Source organism: Mauremys mutica, chromosome 3 (genome assembly GCF_020497125.1).
Source record: "Mauremys mutica isolate MM-2020 ecotype Southern chromosome 3, ASM2049712v1, whole genome shotgun sequence".
NCBI lineage: Eukaryota > Metazoa > Chordata > Testudines > Geoemydidae > Mauremys > Mauremys mutica.
Window position 1 is genome coordinate 113,119,210 of NC_059074.1, and position 23,356 is coordinate 113,142,565.

Consider the following 23,356-nt stretch of genomic DNA (forward strand, 5'->3'; position numbering starts at 1 on the left):
ATGGATTACTTTCTTAATTTATATTATATCGAACATTCTGTGGTTTCTAGTGCTCCAATAGTTCTTCAGATACTGTGTGTGTGTGTGTGTGTGTGTATTCACTGATTGAAGATACTACATACATAATGCAGTTAATACGACATTAAAAAGTGACTTATCACACATTCTTATGATAACTCAGTTTTGTCCAGACCTTCAGTTTAAAATGGAGGTTAGCCTCTTATTTGCAGCTAAATATAACTTGAAAATTTTCAGCTCAGCTGTTGCACATCCCTATGAAAGGGTTAAAAGGTTTTGCTTTCTTGCAGTGGGGGATGGAAGAATGGGATATCCAGAAGAAGCTCCCTATGATGCTATTCATGTAGGAGCTGCAGCCCCGGTTGTGCCCCAAGCAGTAAGCCTTTTATGTTTGTGTGTGATTCATTAATCTCTCTGTTAGCGTCTTAATTAAAATGTTGGCAGATTTATATAGTTGGGATATCCACAGGCATAGTGACTCTTAAAAAAACAAAACGCTTTCATTAGACTTTTTGTTTTGAAACTCTTTGGCTCAATCTAATAGAGCCCCTTGGTTTTTATCAACTATTAGAGTGTAAAGTTTAAATACTTGTCTGGTTTCTTGCTTCCTGGGTTGGAAAGGATTGGGAGGTTGTGGAAGGTAACATGCTCTGCCCTTGTTGGGAAAGGGGAGTGACTAAGGAGTGAAGTTTAAGGCATTAAAAAGAAGTCTTATTTAGTTCTTGCCAGAAATGATGATGGACAATACACAGACTTAAGTGAGTATAAATGGTGGGAATTAGGGTTCTGAAAGGGAAACTTTTCTCTCCCTTTTCTCCAAGAGAGTGGTGAGAAGTGGCAGAGTTAAACACTGATCTAATGTGAGCTTCGGAAAGGTAGTGGTATGGTAAGTGCTAGTTAAGACTTTCAATTTTAAATTATTATGGAAAACCTCTGTAAACTGCAGTAAATGAGTTTTTTAGGGTATTGCGGGAAGGTTAGCCATCACGAGATATTGATTGATACTTTTGCAATGGAATGCTATAGGTATTGGCAGATGGGAATCTTACATTTTTTACCTTATGCAACAATGACGTGTATAGTTTAATATTTTAGTAAAATGCTTCTGTTCAACTTTGTAAGAAACTTCTTCGTTCCATAATGTCACAGTGAAAATTAGACACTTCATCCCTATCTCTCCTGCCAACATAGTGCTGTCCACACTGGCAATTAGGTCAGTGTAACTTGTGTATCTCAAGGGGGAGGCTTAGTCACACCCCTGAGTGACATAACTTATACCGACTTACGCTGTAGTATGTACATAGTCTTAGACTGTATCTTGTTCTGACTCAACAGCAAATAATGAGCTGTTAAGTTCAGCACTAGCACTTTTGTCGGTATAACTTATGTCGCTCAAGGATGTGGAAAAAAACACACCCCTGAGTGACATAAGTTACACTGACAGAAGCACCAGTGTGGACCAGCACTATGTCGGCAGGAGATACTGTCTGGCCGACATAGCTACTGCTGCTCAGGGGTGGTTTAATTATGTTGATGGGAAAGCCCTGTCCTGTTGGCGTAGAGTGGCTACATGGGAGATCTTACAGAGGCGCAGCTGTATCGGTACAGCTGTGCTGCTGTAAGCTCTCTAGTGTAGACATGGCCTTAGTAAAGAGTCTGCTACAGATTACCATTAAACTGAGTTGTAACTATGTTCAGGTCTTATGAAGAAACCAGAATTACAAAAACACAACTAACTACAAGTGACTGTTTTATTTGCAGCTGGGATAACTGATAATCAGTTAATTACATTTCAGGCAATTATTATAAATGGTCTAAAATATCAATAGCTGTATCATCCCATTCAAATCCAGTTTGATTTAAAAAAATAGATTTTGGCTTTGTAACTCATGCCATTATGTATTGCATAACAGTTGAAATTGTGCATTCATAAAAAACGTTCTCAATCTATGCAGTTTGATTAGCCATGATAAATATTGTAGAACTGTTTACTTTGTGCAGTGAATAAAGTCTGGCTTCTCTAAGATGGATTGCTCTACATATATACTCTAAAACCAAAATGAAGAGTCCTTGTAGCACCTTAGAGACTAACAAATTTGTTAGTCTCTAAGGTGCCACAAGGACTCTTCATTGTTTTTGCTGATACAGACTAACATGGCTACCACTCTGAAATATATACTCTAATTATCTTTGTATGTTATGTTCTAGCTCATAGACCAATTAAAACCTGGTGGAAGATTGATATTACCAGTCGGCCCTGCAGGTGGAAACCAGATGCTGGAACAATATGATAAACTAGAAGATGGCAGTGTCAAAATGAAGCCTCTGATGGGAGTGATATATGTGCCTTTAACAGATAAAGAGAAGCAATGGTCCAGGTGGAAGTGATTTTCTGTTCCACTTTCTTCTTCCACAGATACACGCATACAAGGTGAAAGGGTGTGGATTTTAAGCAGATAGACTGCAAGGGCTGCCTTTGCTGCTGTCACTGCTTCTGCTCTTCCATACCATGGAAAGCGACCTTCTCTGTATTGTTACATCACTATGAGGAGATTCTGCTAAATTTGAGTAAAGTTAAAAGCAGAAAAAAATGTTGCATGGGTTGTGCTTTGTTTCATTTGAACTCATGGCTTCTTGAGGTTTTGTGTTGGTGCTGAAGAGTGTTTTCTCCATTGTTTTGAACACAATACTTCCTAAATTTAAACATCTCATCAATTGTAACTTTTTTTTGGCTAGATTTTCACAGGTTGCTAAGATAAAATATAAAAGGATACTTTAGATGAAATGTGAGTTTGCACTATGCTTCATAGAGCTGCTATGTTTTTATCAAGTAGATCTACTTGTAATAGATCAGCAAATAACTGAGAAACTTACACTTTTACTGCAAAAGACTCCATAAGTAAGGAAAGTCCTTCAGGATCCTTATTAGGAAGCAGTGTAATGCTAATCTTCTAAATGAATACTTAATTTCCTGGGCCTAAAAGTAATAGAAAGTGAAGAGACTATAACCCCCTTCTTTCTCAAACAAACAAAAGCCAAATGGTTGTTTTACCAGTATTCTCTAATACAGCAAGCTGCCAATGTTCATCAGTTCTAAATAAGTCTTTTTTAGGAGTAGACAAATGAATGTTTGTTATTGGCCCCCTAATCCAGCAAAGAGACAACACAGCTGTCATCTTGAAAAACATACCAGGCATTAGTATGCAAATGAATAAACCAGCAGTCCCCCTTTGCCTCCTGAGTAGAAACACTTGTGAATGTGTTAGCTTCATTAACTGAAGTGCATACATGCACATGGAGCTCTGCAAATAACTTTCAAGCTGTTTGACTTTTTAATTGTGTTGGATAAATAATTTTCTTGTTACTCTCAGTTATCTGTAGCATGTACTGTAAGTGCTTTGACATCTAGCATTTAAGTTATAGAAATGTCTGTAAAAATAAAGTAATTAGTTTCATTTGACTGCAGCTTATTGAAGCCTCACTTTAATTTTTGACTGATTACTCCATAGTTGACACTTACAGTAAAGCACTGTAGAGTGAGTTTAATGAGTTAGTGTCTAGCTAATAGCTTGTAAAGCTAATTTAACACTAATTCCTTGTCCCAGCAGGTACCCAGTGCTCTATTAGCACTGTACTGATGGGTTTCCTGCTTTTATCCCATGCTTTGGAAGTTTCCTTTTTTGCCAGCTCCCACTGTTGGAATGTAAAATTTGGCTGGCTGTGATTTTAAAGTAGCACCTACTTAAATTAGGATCTCCCTTTTGTTTTATCTTCAGAGGACTTCAGTTACTAGTGATATGTTTATATGAAGAGGTAATTTAAAAGGATTTAGGGGATAATAAAGCCTTAAGTTCTAAATAGTTTGAGTCTGTATAGCAGGCTTGGCTTTGTTTTTTAGTTCATGTATTTTGATGGAAATAATCATTCTAGACTTTTAAAGAATTCACTTTTGATAGTCATTCTAGACTTTTAAAGAATTCACATTCAAAATTGAGTAACTCATAAATGAGAAATAAAACCATGAGAGAGTTTAATTTCCTGCTGAGTGACAGCAAAAGTGACTTCATTGGAGTCAGGATTTCACCCCAATTGTGCAACATGTTTAATTACCTTTTCTGAAAAAGTTAATAATTTTATATCTGTCTCTGGTTAGAGAAATAAGTTGATGATTGTCAGTGCCTCAATGAGCCTAAGGGAATTAGGTGCCCAATTTCCATTGAAATTCAGTGAGATGTGTGTTTTGATTCCCTTAGGCTCTTTACACTAGTGAGTGAGATTAGGATTTTCAATCGAGAGGAAGGGGAATCTCCACAGACACGATATAGATTTTTCAGTTTAATAAAAAAAAAATCAGTGGCGTAAGAAAGCATACACATACAATATCTTGACCGGTCCAGTAAATGAAAACTGATTTTATAAAATACTGCATTTTTGGGCCAATTCAAATTGGCTTGGATATGAGCACTGTCACATGGATTGAACACTGGTTGAAGAGCTACAAAGGGCAGTGACAAAAGGCAATGTTTCAGGTTGTGAGATGCTTCTAGGATGCTGCAAGTATACATGTTGGGTCTAGTATTTATCATAAATAATCAAGAAGGGAGAAGTAATGACAACTTAATGAAAATTGCTGAAGATATTAAATTGGAAGGTGTAGTAAACATCAGTGAGGTTACAAAATGCAAAGGGGTCTAGAAAAGTTAAAAATAGGACAGAAAAGAGTAATAGTCAACTAAGAAAAATGCAAGATATCTAGGGGAAAATAGTCAAACATTCTGTGGTAGGAAGAACAGGAAAGCACCAGTACCGAATTAACAAAAGGTCTGAACTGCAGATTTGAAAGAGAAAATGTATACCTGTGAAGCTTAATTTAGTTAAAATTCCTCCCAGCACATGAAGACAGATAATTAAATCCTCTGATTTCTCTTCCCTTACACATCAAGGCTAGTTGCATCTCAGATTTCAGTTGTTTCAGGTCATTGTTGCTAACTGCCATGATAGTTTGCTTTCCTTAAATCCCCAGCTGGGAGAATCAGGTTATTTCCTGATAATCTCAGTTTTCATTTAAAAAAAAGAAAAGGTTTGACCCTTGTGGATGCAGACAAAAACTTGAAAACATGAACCATAAATACGCCAACACTAAAAAGGCAAGCAAGAAGAAACCAAAATTTATTTTAAAATCTCAGGATTTTTAGCCAATATAATTTACTACTTTTTGAGGACCTGCTCACAACTTTTGAATGCTTGGGGATTGGCAGAACTGGTTTCAGTATGTGTTGATTCTCCAGTCTCCTCCAAAATTCTAACACTTAAGCTAACACTGCCAGTACCCAGGGGCTGAAGGAGGAGACTGTTTTAAAGACAAAAACTAAATATGTGTAGCTTGGCTAAGCAGTAACTACTGGGGGAGATTGGGAGACGTGTAAATGCCAAAGATGGAGAGGATTTATCAGCACTGTACCAGGCTTTCATAGTCAGTAGTAATATGTAGGAAAGAGAGAGGTCTCTCTGATTCACTTAAATTTCCCTTTCTAACAGATCTAGAAGACTATACAATAGTTTATCAAGGAAAGTTGGGAAAAGTCTCCTTCCTTGCAGGGATAAAAAGTAGACATAAAAAGACTCGAATAAAATAAAATAAGAGTTCTGTTGCAGGACCAATCTGGCACTGTTCAGGGGGGTGTACTAAAGAATTAGTTCTTCGCTTGAAACCTGATACTCTACAAAGTCCTTTTACACTTGAAGTTTAGATCAACTAATGCTGTTTTGATTATGTGCAGTTAAGTCCACAGATGTAAGTTTACTTTAAATGGAAAGTTAAGAACTAGTGAATTGTTACCTGATTAAACAGGCCTTAGTTTTTTAATTTTTGAAATACTTAATTCAACAGCACATTATATAGCCTCCTCATCAACTTCTTGTAATATTGGAAAATAACTAGCACAATTCAAATGCATAAAATATATCACGTCTTACTATGAACTGGCATGGACATTCTTTGATTTGGACACTGAAGATCAAGTAAAACTCAGTAGATACCAGCTGCTGCACTTTATTAATGTAGATTTTAATATGCAGAGATATGAATACTAGTACTAATTTTAAAGGGTATTTTCATGCTAAAATTTACTTGTATTTACAGGAAGTTAGATTAACCTTTTTCAGGATATACTTAACATAGCACTAAACAAAAATAAAATGGCAAATTATTTATACTGCAGTATTCCATTTGCCATGAATTTGAGTACTAAGAACACATTTGTATTGCTAAGCAAAATAACTTCAAATTAAATAAGCTCAATGCATTAATGATAGTAGACAAAATCATGCCAAATTACATTGATGGGGGTGGGAAATTGTCTGCCACTGTCAGTGCTTGAAGACAGAACTATTTTTTTTTTTAAACTACAAAAAAAATTATTCTTGCCACAGTTAATGTCAGGCTTAATATGTTGTAATACTGCCTTTGTGCCTTGATATTGCAGATCTTTCAGTGTTGAAATCCCATTAACCAACTAGGCACAGGAAGCTTTGCCAGAATGCAAGAATTATCTTTACTTTTTTTCTGTTGTAAATATTAAACGAAATAGCAGAATTTAGCCATATGATCAACATTGTCTTTAATTGCACCACTAAATCCATCTGCATTGCACTTAAAATGTTCCTCTGAGACCTAAAACTAAGCAGACAATTACTGTAAGGATTGAAGCTGCCTGCCTGCTTTAGGAATTAATAACAACTTCAGGAGAAAACTCAAACTTTAAATTCTAGTCTTGCTAGGTAAAAGCCTTTCAGTTGACTTTAAGAAGTTGCGTATGCTGTCATTCCATGCTATGGCTCCAAATGCATCCTCTTTGGGATCTGAACACTCTTTTGCTTGTATGCATGTAGCCATATATTTTGTGTGCTGGCTTGCATTAGTAGATTGAAATACTATTGTATTCTTCCAAGAATCTCATTAGTGAAGTTGCTCTTAATAAAAACGTGTGCCTTTTCTAATATTAATGAGGTAGACTACTCATAACTGGGGCAAATGTTTTGCCATTATATGGAGCATTTATTCTCTGAAGGTAAAGGCAAACTTACTTCTGTTACGGTAATCAAACTTCCTCATGATGTTGGAATTGTTCATAAATATCAACTTTGGTAGGAAAATACTTGATTTAAAACTAATGCTTTAAAAAAAAAGAATTTTGGGGGTACAGAATTCAGTCACTAATGTATCCTGGTTTCACAGTTGGAATATGGGTTCTGTATTTCACTGTTTAACCCAATATTAATAATAGAAACCTTGATGTTCTGGGGTCATCCTAGTGATCAAAACATGATTAGAGAAGCTATTTTATTACTTCCTCCTCATAGAATCATAGTACTGAAAGGGACCTCAATAGGTCATCTAGTCCAGTCCCTTGCACTCATGGCAGGACTAATATTATCTACACCATTCCTGACAGGTGTTGGTCTATTACTTTGTCTTTTACTTTAGTCTGAGTCTTTATTCCTCCCTGGTTTTAATCACCTGCTCAGTAGCTGAAGGCACGCATTATGTAGCCCTGGCCTGAGTAGTTTCTTCAGGAGCTGATAAAGTTGCTCTGTGACATAAACAGACAGAAAATATAGATAGTGCCAAATTCTCTCCACTTCTTCTTCAGAGTGAGATGTGCCCAGCACTGACCAGACACTGCAACTAAAGTTTAACTTTGAACTCAAGTTTCACATTTTGCAGCCTTTTGTGCAGGTAACAAGAATAATTGGACCATAATTTCAGACAAGTCTCTCTCCAGTAAATTGCCCAATGTGTAAGACAGTCACTTCTTCAGATGGCAGGTAGTCATGTATTTTTTTAAGCTTTTTAATTGACTTGTTCGTGGAAGCAAATGATATACTTTAAAAAGAAGGAACAGGGACCCATATTGCACAGTAGATCCGTATTTCACTTTTTAGTAGTATGAGGTGCTATTGGATTGCTGTTGATTTGCCGTGTGGCTTAAATACTTGAAGAGTTTTCTGAAGTTCTTCTGCTGTATTTGAGCACTGTGGCATATTCATTGATTAAATATCAAAATTGCAAGAGTGAACTCCGTGGGAAGAAGAATATAACTGCGTTTATTTTCTTTCTGCAGGGATGAATTATAAAAGCTACATCATCTTGACCCAAACATAGTGTTACAGTGGACTGCCCATCTCCAGTTCTAAAAGCTTTTTGAAAACCAACAGCATTGCAGCTTGTTTTGGATTTTGTTATACTGTTATCAGCATGGAAAAGCGTGGTGTTTTTATTTCCTTTTTTTTAGAGGCTTAAGGCAAATCTGGCAAAGAGTTGATGGAAAGTTTAAATTTGGGCTGTTTCTTTTTAACATGCCTTTTTTACTTTCATCTGGTTAAAGAAATGAATTTCTGCAAAAATGCAGACCTACAGTTTGTGAACTCTTTAATTTTGATGGCAGATACTTTTTGAACACTTTATTTCAGCTCCATTGTTCCTTGGTAAAATTGCTTCTGTGCACCTTATAACACTACACACACAATGGCAGGTTCTCTATGTTCAGATGTCTGCTAAATGTTACTAAGAAAATGAGATGAACTTCCTTTTTAAAGCTTGTGACACGGTGTCATAGACTAGCATGTAGTAGATGCAATCAGCTGCGTTATTACCTTGAAAGTGGGCATTTGTATATATATTAAACTTCACGACATCAGAGATGACAGCTCTTGTTATAAACTCTATGGTTCAGGTTGGACATAACTGACATAGTTTTTTCCTTCCTTGTCAAAAAAAAAAATTAGAGGAAACATGTAGCTCAGTATTGTTTTGTAGCTCACTGCTGATATCTATATGAATTTAACATAACAAATGCTGTGTAAGCTATGTCCTAAACACTGAACAGTTTATGCAGTGCTGCTTTGCCAAATAAAGTTAAAAGCAAAAAGGGTTTTGTGTGCTTCTTGTATGGGAGATCAGGATCAGTATGTTAAATATAACTGCTTGAAATGCAGAACACTGTACTCCAATAAAATTAACATCCATATTTAAAAATTAGCTGCTTTTGACGTAAAATCTCTGCAGTATTATCTACTTTCTTCTTCCAACTACAGGTAGTGATGGAACAAATTTGGATTAATGTTTTAGGGGAACTTAAATTTTTATAGAAGAGGAAAAAAAGCTGATAAATACTGAAGAACTGATGGATCCCAAAACCCTGACCAAATAAATATATGGGGGTGGGTGGGTGTGTGTAAACACTACAACTCTCCATTTAAAAGAGTAATTTAAAGCCTTTTATTTTACATTCTCAAGACCCAGGTTTTATGTTTTGTTTGCTGCAGTTAATGACATCAGGAAAACCCAAAGCACTTTAAAAACGTTATAACTCTTGGATTGCTTTAGAGGGGTGTATGTATTCTTCCTGCAACTCCTGATCACTAGCTTTTGAGTGGTAAAATATATGTTAAGCTCTTTGCCTTTTTTATTACAAAGAAGCAGAGCTAGATGAATAAGAACCTGTGTGATTTGGTTCAAAGAGGCCACTGTTTCTTTTTGAAAAATATTCAGCCTGCTTTTGTTTGACATATTTTCTGTGATAGAATTAATCATTGAAAGTATGAAGGGTATTATTGAAAAGCCTTTGAAATGTGAAAGAACAAGTAAATTACCTTCATGTGAAGGTCAGTCCCTCCTATTCCTGTGTAAAATATATTTGTCATATCATTAATTTAGACATTTAGGAGGCTAATATACCACCTCCCCCTGATCTTTCAATTGAAGCTTGGGAGCACATACACAACATTAATCCTATAAAGGAGACTAATTTCAAATTAAGAAAGTCACTTGATTACTTAGTGCTTGTTCTAGAAAATACAATGAAGAAAAATGGGTTTGTATCTGATGTCAAATTTGTGCTAATTGACAATCAACTGTGAATATATTCTTAGTATTGAAGTGAAATATCTGAAATGATGCATGCAGCAGGATAAAATATCTCAGCAGATAACACCATCTTAATCCTAATTTTTAGCCTTTTGGTCACTGTCATTCTAATTTACTGAGTTCTTAACTTTGCCTCTTCTCACTAATTTAATCAGTTAAATTAAGAATGAGAATGCAAATGTATCCAAATTCTCCTCTCTAGACAAAGTGTATGTTGGATGAGGTGGTAGACATGATCTGAAATTTTCTGTGTAAAAGACCCACATTGCAGGAGCTATAAGACTTCTGGGACTAAGGGTGTTGGGGGCTAGAATGTGTGTTCCACAGGAAGGGGTGATGCTTGCCACATTACTTTAATCTGAATCTAGGGGTAGCGTTGAGAGAGTCTGAAAGTTGAGATTCCTCCATGGTGAATGAAGCAATGGTTTTGGTCTAAAGGCTTCTTGGAGAAGAGAAGTTGAAAGGAAGAGGATTTGAAGAGCTTGAATAAATGAGGTATAAACTATCTGAATTGCTACTTTTGCCAAATAAAATTAAGTGAGAGGAACCCATATGAGTAATTTTTTTCTCTTCAAAGAGTTTTGCATCAAGTCTCCCTGTCACATTCTGATCATTCTTGTGTCCAAAAAGAAATATAAAGGCCATGTACATGTTATTTCTGGTCATGTCCTAAATGAAGACCTATATGTGTGAATTTGCCTCTGGCTTCAGTTAATTACTGACCTGATTTGGTTGTACCCAGATACTTGAGATATTAAGCCTGATTATGATTTCACATCAGCTTTATATTGTGTTAATTCCTTGTACTGATGGGTGTTAAGTGTGATTCACATGTCAATGAGTTCAGAATTAGGGCTTGTAGACTGGGCCTAATTTTGTTGTGGGATTCAGTGGAACATCAGTGCCATTAGGAGAGTTATCTTGAAGATTAAACAGGAAAAAACTGAGCTACCAATATCATTGCTGCCAAGAGGAGAAAAAACCTTGGTATTAAAATAAAGTACCTACCATCACTTCTCAACTGAAGTACTCTGATTGTACTTGCTGGCATGCTCAAAAGACCTCTGTGTTGCTTACAATTTATTTTGATCTGAAAAAATATCCAACCCATGAGGGACCCATCCAAAGCACCATGTGCCCTTGACATAAGTTTTTAAAAACACTATGCAGGTTAACACAGCATTTTTCCTCCCCCACTCCACACCACCTACCCTCATTGCCAAAAAACTATATATAAAAAACAACAAAAACCTTGACTTTTGTGGTTAAATTCCCAAAAAAGGCGGCAAAACATTTCTTATACAGTAACTCCTCACTTGATGTTGTAGTTATGTTCCTGAAAAATGCGACTTTAAGCGAAATGGTGTTAAGCAAATCCAATTTCCCCATAAGAATTAATGTAAATGAGGGGGTTAAGTTCCAGGGAAATTTTTTTCACCAGACAAAAGACCACCCACACAAAAAAAAGTTTTAAACAAACAATTTAATACTGGTACACAGTGATTATGATTGTGAAGCTTGGTTGAGGTGCAGGAGTCAGAGGGTGGGATATTTCCCTTACTGCTAAATGACGAACTAGCAATTGGCTGAGCCCTCAAGGGTTAATTCTCTCACTCTGCAAGGCAGCAGGAATGGAGAGAGGGGAGAGAGCATCACAGACACACACACTATGTGTGAGAGAGAGAGAGAGATGTGCATTTCCCTTAAGTACACTGCCTTGTTAATTAGATCAGCTTGCTGAGACCCCAGCTGCTGCAAGCTCCCTCTGTCCTGAGCCCTGCTCTATGGAAGATGGGGTAAGTGGGGTGCAGGAGGGAGGGGGACACTCTGATATTAGCCTCCCTCTTCCCTCCCCCCGGCACAGCAAGCAGGAGTCTTGGGGAGCAGCACATGGGAGTGGGGGCAGGCAACTGCTGTACAGGGAACTTAGAGGAGCAGGGAGCTGATAGGGGGCTGCCGGTCCACTCTGGTTCTAAGCCCCCACCAGCCAGCTGCAACGGGCTGCTCTTCCTGCAAGCAGTAGACAAAACAGGCGGCTGCCAAAGGACCTTAGACGGGAGCACTGCACAACTTTAAATGAGCACGTTCCCTAATTGATCAGTAATGTAACAACATTAACTGGGACGACTTTAAGTGAGGAGTTACTGTACAGTGCTTTTCATTGGTGATCTCAAAGCACATCACAATCTTTAATGTAGCATGGCTCACAACACCCCTGTGAGATAGAAAGCATTATTATTATTCTGGGGTCTTTAGTGTTGGAGCTGTTCCACTTCGTATAAATTAAATATTTCAATGAGTAGGAACTTTAACTTGAGGCTACCATATCTCAGGTGAGTGCCCCAACAATTAGTCATTGGAAAAGCGACTTTCTATAGGTCATTTAATTAGTTATACAAAGTGGAACAGCTTCAGCAGGAGAGATTAAGACAGCAGAGTGTGGCTGTAGCCTGCTGGTGCAGTTATTTACCTGGGCTGTAACAGACCCAGGTTCAAGTCCTCTGCCTACTTCCAAGTAGTGACTCGAAGCTGGGTCTCCCACATGAGTTCCCTAATAATTTGTTGTGCTGTGGTGGCTAATGCTCTGTATTTGTGTGTGTTTTGGAAAACTTCAAAGGTCTCTGTTCCATCCAAATAGAGTTTGACACAAATCAGACATAAAAAGTCAATCATCTAGTAAATAAGAAATGCATGATGCACCCTTTCCCAACAATACAATGTAAAAATTAAGTTATAAAATTGTTTAAATGTGTATTGATATAGTGCATCCCTCTGGTTAGGAAAAAGCACCAAATTTAATATAAATACAGTCGAACCCATTTATCTCGACCTCGGTTAACTTGCCAATCCTATTAACTCGAGGTTTTACAAGTGGAACCGCCAAACTCCCTCTTTATCTTATGGGTTTCTCATCCCTTATGTCGATTTGCCCAACCCTAATATCTCGAGCCCGGCTCCCCGCGTCCCCAGCCGCCCGCTCCCTGGCTCTCCAGCCGCGCGGTTCCCCAGCCGCCCGCTCCCCGCGTCCCCAGCCGCCCGCCCGGCCCTGCATACCCGGTCCCTGCCCGTCCCTGCCCGCGCATACCCAGTCCCTGCCCAGCCCCGCCAGCCCGGCCCCGCACACCCGGTCCCTGCCCGGCCCCGCCCGGCCCCGCATACCTGGTCCCCGCTTTGCCTGCCGCCTGCCCGCCCGGCTCCGCTTCGCCGGTCCCCGCTTTGCCGCCCGCCCCTCCGCCCGGCTCCGCTTCGCCGCCCGCCCGCCCGGCCCCGCATACCCGGTCCCTGCCCGTCCCCGCCAGCCCGGCCCCGCATACCTGGTCCCTGCCCGGCCCCGCCCGGCCCCGCATACCTGGTCCCCGCTTTGCCTGCCGCCTGCCCGCCCGGCTCCGCTTCGCCGGTCCCTGCTTTGCCGCCCGCCCCACCGCCAGGCTTTGCTTCGCCGCCCGCCCGCCCGGCCCCGCATACCCGGTCCCTGCCCGTCCCCGCCCGCCGGCCCCGCATACCTGGTCCCTGCCCGGCCCCGCTTCGCCTGCCGCCCGCCCGCCCCGCTTACCCGGTCCCCGCTTCGCCTGCCGCCCGGCCCCGCTTACCCGGTCCTGCTTTGCCTGCCGCCCGGCCTGCTTACCGGGTCCCGCTTCTTTGGCTGCCCGGCTCTGGGTCCCCGTCCACAGCCGCCCGGCCCGCTTCCCCGTCCAGCCACGCCGGATCCAGCCACGTGCAGGCACCGCGGTAAGAGGGCAGGGAGGGGGTGTTGGAGAGAGGGCGGGGAGTTCAGGGGTGGGGGGGGTGGATAGGGGTTTATCTCGATCATCGGTTATCTGGACTATTTTTGGCAAACCCCTAGGCCGGCGACATAACAGGGTTCAACTGTACAATATTGGGTTGCAAATCAACATGGCTTAATGATAAAAATCAACCTACCTTCAGGAAAATAACTAAGAAGTATAAATGCAAAATATGATTAAAATCAGTGATTTAAATTGTTTTGATTGAAATTAATCCACTCTGGGAAATATAAACTTCAGCCCCTTTTAATGCTGTTTAGGAAGGGGGAAATACACTACTGACATGATAGTTTGATCTCTCCTTCCCTCCAGAAAATGCAAGCTGTCTGGCGAGGACAATGTTAACACAAGAATTTAAACTTTAACTGCTAATGAACACAATGAAAAAATTTAAGAATAAAAGAAGTTTATTATCGCTATTATTTTTCATAAAGGTAATCAAGACTTGAACATCATGGGCTTTTTGATTAGTGATTTGTATACCACAGCAATATTCAAATTGACTTTAATTCCTTGAAGTACAAAGGACGACATACAAAAAGATGCATACCTCATCTGTCTTGATTTTTTTACTGGGACTCTTGATGGATGTGACACCCTTGCACATTCAGACAAACAGGATAAGCAGCACAGTATATATTTAACATGTATTGAACACATTTTACTGTTAGCACATTTTAAATTCATTCACACATCAATTACTTGCTCTAGTTCTAGGAGATTTTTATTGGGATAGCCACTGAAGCTTTAAAGCTTTGCTGGGAGCTGAGGGTTCAATTGCCAAGATTCTTAAATTTCTCCAGAAGCAGGAACGTCTCATCTGTATTTATATGGAAAGTTTAGTCCTGAGTATCAAGCCCACTGAAGTAGAAGCAGCAATCGCACTGATTGTGTAAGTCTGGTTGGAACTAACTTCACTTATTACTGACAACACTGAATAGAACAAATCCTGTCCTCTAACAAAGGTATGGCCAGGCCAAGCACAAACCAAAGTCACTGCATGTATCTCTTTAGAAATTCTGTGTGTTGGCTTAGGGATGGAAAAGGTGAACAAGCTATGATCTTTAGGGGAGGGGACAGTCCCATGATCTCACACATGTGCTGTTGGCACTGAGTAGGTCCAAACGTGCTGATATTTTTCACTGGAATATTACATGTTTGCATTTTTGAGTCCTAGCTGTAAAGGGATTTAAGCTATGCAGGATAGGGAATACTTTTTAAAAATCAAAACTGCAATTCAAAAGGTGGCACTTTGCTTAGATGCAGATTGCTATTAATTAACAAAGACAAAAACATTTCCCGTGCATAAGCTGCATTTTTAACAGATGCGCAAATCTTCCTCAGATGGTAAATGAACTTGCTGAACAACAGTGTGTATATTTTAGAGGGCAACTCTCCAGTGAGAGGAGCAAGGCAAGGTGTTGACTTTCCTACACAGTTCTGTCAGCGGGTCTCCATCCTGATTCGCTGTATCCCAATTACTCTAATTCTGGGCTACTATCGGACATGAAACACAACTATGTCCAGCTGTGTTCCTGAATGGGAGTAAATGAGGTGTAAGACTAAGATACTCTGAAATCCAGTGGTGGGCTCTCCGACCTGCAGCATTTTCTGCATACGATAAAAACATGGTTATTTTTAGGCATAGCCTGCATTGATTTTTTTTTTAACCCCAGCAGGATTTAATCCAAATTACTAATTGGACTTGGTAATTAATAGAAAAATCTACTATATAACCAAAGGGGGCAAACAGATTTCTCACCTTGCAGACTTTAAAGAGAGGTTTCTAGAAGGTTTTTTTTTTTTTTAAAAGCTTGAAGTCTTATTAAAGAGAGAGTCATTTGCTGGAGGCAGAGGCTTATGGAAAATTGCGAAGTGGAAAAAACAAGCAACCTAAATCCCATCTTTATAGATACATCCCATTTATGAGGTAGTCAGACTCCTCAGATGTAATGGGGCGAGCTTTTTTAAGTTTCTGTCTCACCAAACGCAGCCGACAAGCAACCATAAGCAGCAGCAAAGCAGTGATGGCCAAGCCTAAAGCCAGGGGTAGCACAGCACCTAGAGAGAGGTTAAGAAAGTTTACACTTTAACATACCAAAAATGGGGTGGGGGAAAATTACAGTTCTCTTGCATTTTTTAAGCAATAGCACCCAGCCTGGCTGAAGTAATGCAGAACTATCTTGTGCACCCTACACTGGGAAACTATGACATATAAATCACATGTATTAACAGTATTGTTGCTAAGGTAGCATATTACTCCTTTCCTTATTATTTTTATCTGGGTCTGTCACATCTTCCTGAAAAATACTAGCTGAGCTGATGATGATCTGATTTTAAAGATCAGAAATAAGAGAAAATCTGTAGATTAAATATATATCAGTCTTACCTGTTTCTGGGACTGGATGCCCCCCTGCAGCCTGATCACTTTTTGACACAACAATGCCATTTTCGTTTGTATCTGTCCTTTTCCCTGAGGAACTATTAGCTGCATAAAATCAAGCAAGAGAGAGATCAATATTACAATTCAGTGATTGAGGAAATGGATTTGTCTCTGAATCATGTGACAATCTACTCAAGGTGCAAGTGGATAAATTTACCATACTCCAGGTTAAGAGCTGCTGATCCGTATATGTTTTGAAATAATTTTTTTTAAACTTAAGTTACAAAGAAAAATCCCCCTACATCATGCACCAACTACAACAAACTTCAGCCATGCATAGGTAATTTCAGTATGTATTGGCTAAGAGATAGATATAAGTTCCAGACAAAAAATTTCACTAAGACGTCATTAGGGTTGTAACCAAATATCAGTTAAAACACCACAGAAGAGAGCTATAAATACTTGAAAACCAGGACATTTCTAATTCTGGTTACAGTTTTGAAAAAAATCAAGTTTTGTAAGTCAGGAAATTCAGTTAGGTCCCACAAATACCCTTAACTCTGACCCATCTCCCTCTCCAACATCCAAATCTTATAGTACTATAGCTAAATACTTTCAGGAGGTTATAAATATGTGGGAAAGGTATTCTAAGGAGGGTGAATGTGTTGATTTGGGCTCTCCAACTTAATGTAGAATAGCTGCTAAAAAACTGTGTTGTTTCTAGACTGTAAAGGGATAAGAAAGCACGTGTTTTATTGCTGTTAAGGAACTGTTAAAGTTGAGGTGGTGGTTAGCCTATCCATAATAGCAGTTTTGCTTACACAGGTTCTACAGAATTCAGCCCATAGTCTCCACTCATGGCTTTGCAATCTTATGTAATCTATGATGCAGTAACAGGGTGACTTAATGAAAGTGACAGGCTGCAGTTTGGTCTACACTTATAACTTATACCGGCATAGCTATGTCAGTTAGGGGTGTGAAAAAACCCACAAGCTATGCCGACAGAACCCCCGTGTAGATGCAACTATGTCAACAAAAAAGTGCTTCAGTTGGCATAGAGAATGTCATTTGGGGAGACAGTGTTCCTACAGCAGCAGAAAAATTTCTGCCAGTGCAGGCTGCATCTACACTAGAGGGCTATGCTGCCATAGCTAGGCTGATATGGCTCCATAGTGTAGACGTAGCCTAGACCCATCAACATTCTCACTTTCGATCTAAAGGATGAATATTTTCAAATCTCTATCATGCCAAGACAATGCAAGTTTTAGGGCCAACAGCTTATAGAGGTTCATCTAGCAAAAGTGGGAGAATTTGGGGGAACAAATTTTGGGGAACAACACAGACCCATCACAAGACATGTTGTAGGATCATTAAGAAAATGGCTATTAATATAGGCTGGGCAAGGCCAATCAAAGCTAATACTGCTTAGTGTCCATATCTGTTGTGGGCTCGAAAAAAAGACGAGGCAACTCCAGACTGGTTTTTGAACAAGATACAATGGGCAACTGTAGTGCTTTCATACAAAGTGTGTGTGTAGATTTTTGAAGAACAAAGGAATCTGGTTTTCCTTTGAAACGTATCATTCACCCTAGCACAGTCTCTTCCTGGGTCTTGAAATACATTCCCCTGAGTCCTGCATGGACGTATGACCCTGAGCAAACAAGCTGGGTGACAGTTTTGCTGAGATAACTTAGGAGCACTGAGTCTGAGCAAGGATTTTTTTACCTAATGTGACATAATGTGTACTTCAGCGTATTGCTTGTCTAACTGTACATTTAGTACTATCAGTCCGTCTGGAGTTAACATTTCTATTTTGCCACAGGACTCTTTGTTGCATTTGTATTTTATGACTCTCACCTTATTTTTTAGCCTGTGCCCAATACAGTGTGCGTTTATATAGGATAACAAATTGGTGCTACATTTAAGTTGTGACTCCTGCAGTTGTGTGTCTCAGAAGCATGAGTAAAGTAGAGGCTTGGGGATTCAATGAAGGGTTGTGATTCCCTCACCAAACAGTGCAGCAAGGCAGTTGGCATAGACCAGTTGGGACACTAAACCTGAGGAATGCAACGTTGTTACAGTGACTTATACACGAGAAGTGACAGTCTTGGGGGCATTCCTAAACTCAGGCCTCCTACACAGACTGTGATTGCTAGAGCTGCTCTTGCTGCTCCCAGCCAGCTTGCCATTCCAATGTGCTTAGCTGCAAGCAAACTTCTATCACACCACCTCACAAATGTAATAGCACCACAATAGGCAGCCAATGGTGAGCACCATGCTGGAAAGCAGCTTTAGGACAACAACTTAGCTGCAATACAGAAGTGATGTGTTTGGTCTCTTGGGGAGAAGGTGTGTGAATTACACAACTCAGAGGGTGTGTCTACAGAGGGAAATTTCCCTCTTTTGACCACTGTTCCCAGCCAGTCCCCCAGAATCTGATGTCAATGACAGTTGAAAACGTTTTGGGGACTAGTGTAGACAGAGCCAAGCCATGACCCTGTTGCAGAAAGTGTGCTCTCTGCACAAGGTGTCTAATATCTTTTTTATCACAAGCTTTGTCTAATTTGTGGTCTATTTCCAACACCAATTGGGGAGAGAGTGTAGGGACAGTGAGTTAGCCCATGGTTAACAACAGGTAATTCATCTAGTGTAGGCAGAGTCCTAAATAATCCACACCACAGTTAGTCCAGTCAGACACATTAAGGATCGGTTTAATACAGAGTTTTATATTGCTGTCCATCATTATAGTATCTGAGCACATGTAGCAAAGAGATTCATTTATCCAATATCTTAGTACCCAGAGGCAAGTTCACTGATGGGGAGCTCACTAGTGGAGGGGAGAAGGGAAGGGTGACATGTCCCCACTAGTGTTGTTAACGATCATTGTAATTTAAAGGGAAGAGTAAGAAACTGCTTCCTGCAACCTCTTATCACAAAGAAAATCTCTTCTCTTCATAGATTAAGATCAGGAGGGGCCATTATGATTTCCAGGGCTGACCTTCTGCATAACACTGCATCAAGTCCATACCTTATGGTTGAACTAGAGCAGTGGTTCTTAACCTGGGGTGCACGCCCCCCCGGGGGTGCGAGATGCCCTTTCTGGGGGTGCGAGACATGCCAGATTGTTTTAGCAGGTAAATCATCGAAAACACAAATTAAACACAGGCACTTAAGTACAACTACTTTGTTTCATCAAACCTATGTATTTATTAACATTATACTTTTTTTAACAATTACTGTAATATACAAACAAAAAATATATCTAGGTTTAAAGAACTGACCTACTTCAACAATTTTTGATAAAGGGTGCAAGAACGTATTTTGGGAACCAAAGGAGTGCAGGCTGCAGTAAAGGTTAAGACCCACTGAACTAGAGCATACCACTGAAGGACTGCCAGTCTTGATGTAAAGAGTCAAAGTGATGGAGAATGTACCACATCCTCATGTAAGCTGTTCCAATAGTTAATTACCCTTGCCATTAAAATTTCCACTTATTTCTAGTTTGATTTTTGCCTGGTGTCAACTTCCAACCATTGCATCTATTAAACCACTTCATTTACCTTCCCTCACCTATAATTTTGTGACAATATACAAAATAATTATTTAAAAACAAGTCAAACCTGGCTCTGAATTGGACTGAGATGACGGATCCGTTGCAGTCTGTTGTGAAATTGCACCTGTTAATGAATACATTAAAAAATTCATATTTTGCAAAGAAAGTTCTCATTGGTTGAGATTAAGACTTCATTTTAATATATTTTTGAGGCACAGTGGTTTATAACACTACCTTTGCAACACCTGGGAGACATACTGTCAGTTTGATTTAGCTCACACGTAAAATTAGCTTGGTGGGCCTCATCTTGTTATTCACAGGTGTAAACATGATGTACATGTGGTCCAGCTCAGAGAACCACTAGAGAATTTGGCGTGCCAACTCAGGAGAGGACCTGTACTAAAATGGGAGTGTTGTTTATTACACAAGTACATTTATAGATTTGTGTGAGGAAGCCTGAATGGCTTCTACTCACGCTATCCTTAGCTCTCCTCAGTGTTAGCACTTTTTTATCCTCACTGAAGACTGGGGTCCTTCTTTCCTTGATGGGATTTACTCCTTTAACCCTGCCTGTGCCAAAAGTGAAACTACAATCTTTCAAGCAAAGGACTGAAGACGTTTCCTTGAAAGCTTAACAGTTCCACTCATCAGCTGGCTGGAGGGACCCTATTGTGCAATCAAGGCACTCTCTTCAGCCAGGAAGGACAGCAAGCCCAGAAACAAAATTTACCATCATTCCCCTATTTGACATCACCACAAGGCTGGTTACTATTGGGATTTTTTGCAATAAGGGACTATCCTGTAATTGATTCTTCTCACTAAACCAGTAGAAACACATCGGTACTAGCAAACACAAGGTAGATTAGACTATAAGTTTCAGTGCTTTGAGTTTGCTACCTAGGACTTCAGGCCCAAATTATTTGAGGCTGAGGTGCTCATACCACACAGCTTCATATAAATATTTTGTGTCAAAGTATTACTGGATTTATTCAGAATTCTTCAGAAAAAAGCAACACTGTGTCTTAAGGAAACATCTCATCCCAAAAATGTGTACTTGTCTGCCAAGCCTGTATTTCTTAATTGACCGTTTTTATAATTGACGTTTTTAAACCCCAAACCCCAATGTGCTGAGATTTAGATTTTTATCAGTACTTCATCAGCATAGACTTCCCACCATGGGACATGAAGAGATACTGCAGAACCTTGCTAACTGTACATGAGTGCCCTGCAGACCCATTGTTATTACTAATCCTTGCATAGTAGGTTTATTTGCTTAATCCCTGATAATTCAAGAGTACTTTATCACAAAATGCACTTGCTTTCAATTATTTTGAGAAGTATCATTTAGTTATGTTACTCTTATATTAGCATACTAGTAAATGTGCTATAGCATATGCTGTGAGAGTAGTGAATTCTGAGAAATGTAAGCTATTATAACAATGCTGAGATATGGGCAGAGATTACCATGGTTTTAGTTAAAAGTACTGGGTTAGTAGATCAGTGAGATTCTATTCTACAAGGACATTTTTAACTTTAACTGAAATCAGTTTAAATTCTAACTGAAACTTATAAAAAAGTAACAGTAAAAGCACAAGAATTAAAGAAAGACAGCTGGAAATCTTTCCCACTTAAAAAAGTGAGTTAAAAGTAGTTTCAGGTGCTACTCCTGCTCCTGACTCCCCACACCAATTTCTGTGGTTTTATAATCAGTTTCCCATTTTTAGAAATGTTTTTCCATTTCCTCTTTTTGTGTGTGAAAGGCACATGCTAACATGGGAAGCTGACCAAGAAACCAACTGAGCAGAGGTAAACACTGACACTGTCAATACAGAAGTGTGGACAATAGCCAAAGGAAACAAACTGAATACAAGCTACCATTCCATTTTCCTCTCACTTTCAGTTATAATCTTTGGTGTTAGTAATAAATGTAAGAGGTAAAAGGACTTCAGGCAGAATAGAGAATTTTAAGTTATTCCTCTAAAGAGCCTTTGTTGCAGAGTTCATTTTACACTGCTGGAGCAAATATAAATAAATAAAACCCTTTATAAAGATATATTCCCTTATTCCCAACGGAGGTCATTTTTACCATGAATTTCTACACATTCACTGAGGCAGTCAGATTCTTGAAGGAAGTTGTTTTCATTCCCTTTGCAGCCACCATAGATGAAATGTAGGCAAGTGCCTGAAGAAACATCAAAGTGCCAGCGAGGGAAGTGCCCTTTACAAGGGCCGGCAGCGGGGGGCACCAAGCACTGCTCTGTTGCAACAAGAAAAGAAAACCATATTTCTAATCAGTTGCATCTCTGGAAGCTAAGCTCACATCTAAACATTAAAAGTCCATTAAAATGTGAGGGTCTTGTACTCTCTGTGTACTTGTAACTTATTCTTTAATAAAAGGCTCTAGTTAATTTCATTTGTTAACCATATTGGATTGTTTCAGCTTCCTGGCAAGGGAACTACCTACGCTTTGACTGCATTGAAAGGTCTGATTTCACTGCAGCTTCTGTAGCTTTTGCTAAGATAGTGTTCTGTAACTTCCAACAGTGATCTTCTTCACAAAAGCCTCTTTGTCTACTAAGGCAACAATATGTAGGGAGGGTGGTTTTTTGTTGGTCTCCACTGGTAGAAATACAAAGGTGTCACAAAAGACTGTGCTACATCAGACACTGAACCTTCTCTACATTCAGGGCCGCCCAGAGGATTCCGGGGGCCCGGGGTCTTCGGCGGCGGGGGGCCCTTCCGTTCCTGGACCCGCCGCCGAAGACCCGTGGCGGGGACCCCCCCGCCGCCGAATTACCGCCGAAGCGGGACCCGCCGCCAAAGCGCAGCCCAGTCTTCGGTGGTAATTTGGCGGAGGGGGGCCCTGCCACGGGTCTTCGGGGCACTTCGGCGGCGGGTCCCGGAAGGGAAGGGCCCCCCGCCGCCGAATTACCGCCGAAGACCGGGCTGAACTTCGGCGGCGGGTCCCGCTCCATCTTCGGCGGTAATTCGCCAGCGGGGGGTCCTTCCGCCCCGGAGCAGATGGACCCGCCGCCGGCGAAGACCGGGAGCGGCAGAAGCTCCTGCACTCGGCCCCGAAAGAGTTTGCCGGGCACCCCGGAGCGAGTGAGGGACCCCGCTCCAGGGGCCCCGAAAAACTCTGGTGGGGGCCCCCGTGGGGCTCGGGGTCTGGGGCAAATTGCCCCTCTTGCCCCCCCCTCTGGGCAGCCCTGTCTACATTTACATCAGCTAGTCATACTCTTAAAAGTGCATTTCTAAAAAGGGAAGAGATAATAACACAAAGAATTTCCTTCTCTCAGTTCACATCAGGGCAGATACTATCACCCTTCCTCACAGTAAATAGTACCTTCCTATGTATGAAGTCCCATTGAAACTATTTTCCTACGTGCCTGTAAACTGCCTAGCATGTTGATGTTGCTATATAAATAATTAACAGCAGAGTCCACAGCAGAAGTTTTCCATATTTGCTCTCTTTGAGTGTTTTGTACTGTTTGCCTCTAAACTGGTTAGACTGTATTTCTAACATTTTGGAATTTTTCTTTTCTTTTTACCAACTGCTAGAAATGATGCCTGGCAAACTTCAAAGGTAAATTTTTAGGTATAATTATTAACTTCCTACAATTTCCCCCACATTACCTACATTACTAAGTGCCATCTATAATAAAAGGTGCTTTTTTTGGTTAATAAAG

At 40.1% G+C, this 23,356-nt stretch overlaps 2 protein-coding genes across 8 annotated transcripts in view; one reads left to right on the top strand and one right to left on the bottom strand.

The window, feature by feature from the left end:
- Positions 1-8,948, top strand: part of PCMT1 (protein-L-isoaspartate (D-aspartate) O-methyltransferase) — a 52,654-nt gene extending 43,706 nt beyond the window's left edge. For 2 of the 4 annotated variants that reach the window (XM_045010970.1, XM_045010973.1), the window contains 3 exons: positions 309-394; positions 2,227-2,396; positions 8,142-8,948. In XM_045010970.1, the coding sequence (XP_044866905.1) occupies positions 309-394; positions 2,227-2,396; positions 8,142-8,154 (269 nt within the window). In that variant the 3' untranslated portion in view covers positions 8,155-8,948. Of the gene's footprint in view, positions 1-308; positions 395-839; positions 905-2,226; positions 2,450-8,141 lie in introns of those variants that run through there. The other 2 variants (XM_045010971.1, XM_045010972.1) reach the window with 2 other exon arrangements.
- Positions 1-23,356, bottom strand: part of LRP11 (LDL receptor related protein 11) — a 61,005-nt gene that overhangs the window by 10,837 nt on the left and 26,812 nt on the right. For 2 of the 4 annotated variants that reach the window (XM_045010969.1, XR_006578260.1), the window contains exons 6-8: positions 21,754-21,924; positions 19,735-19,791; positions 16,121-16,219 (exon numbers count right to left, since the gene is read on the bottom strand). In XM_045010969.1, the coding sequence (XP_044866904.1) occupies positions 16,121-16,219; positions 19,735-19,791; positions 21,754-21,924 (327 nt within the window). Of the gene's footprint in view, positions 1-14,120; positions 15,793-16,120; positions 16,220-19,734; positions 19,792-21,753; positions 21,925-23,356 lie in introns of those variants that run through there. The other 2 variants (XM_045010966.1, XM_045010967.1) reach the window with 2 other exon arrangements.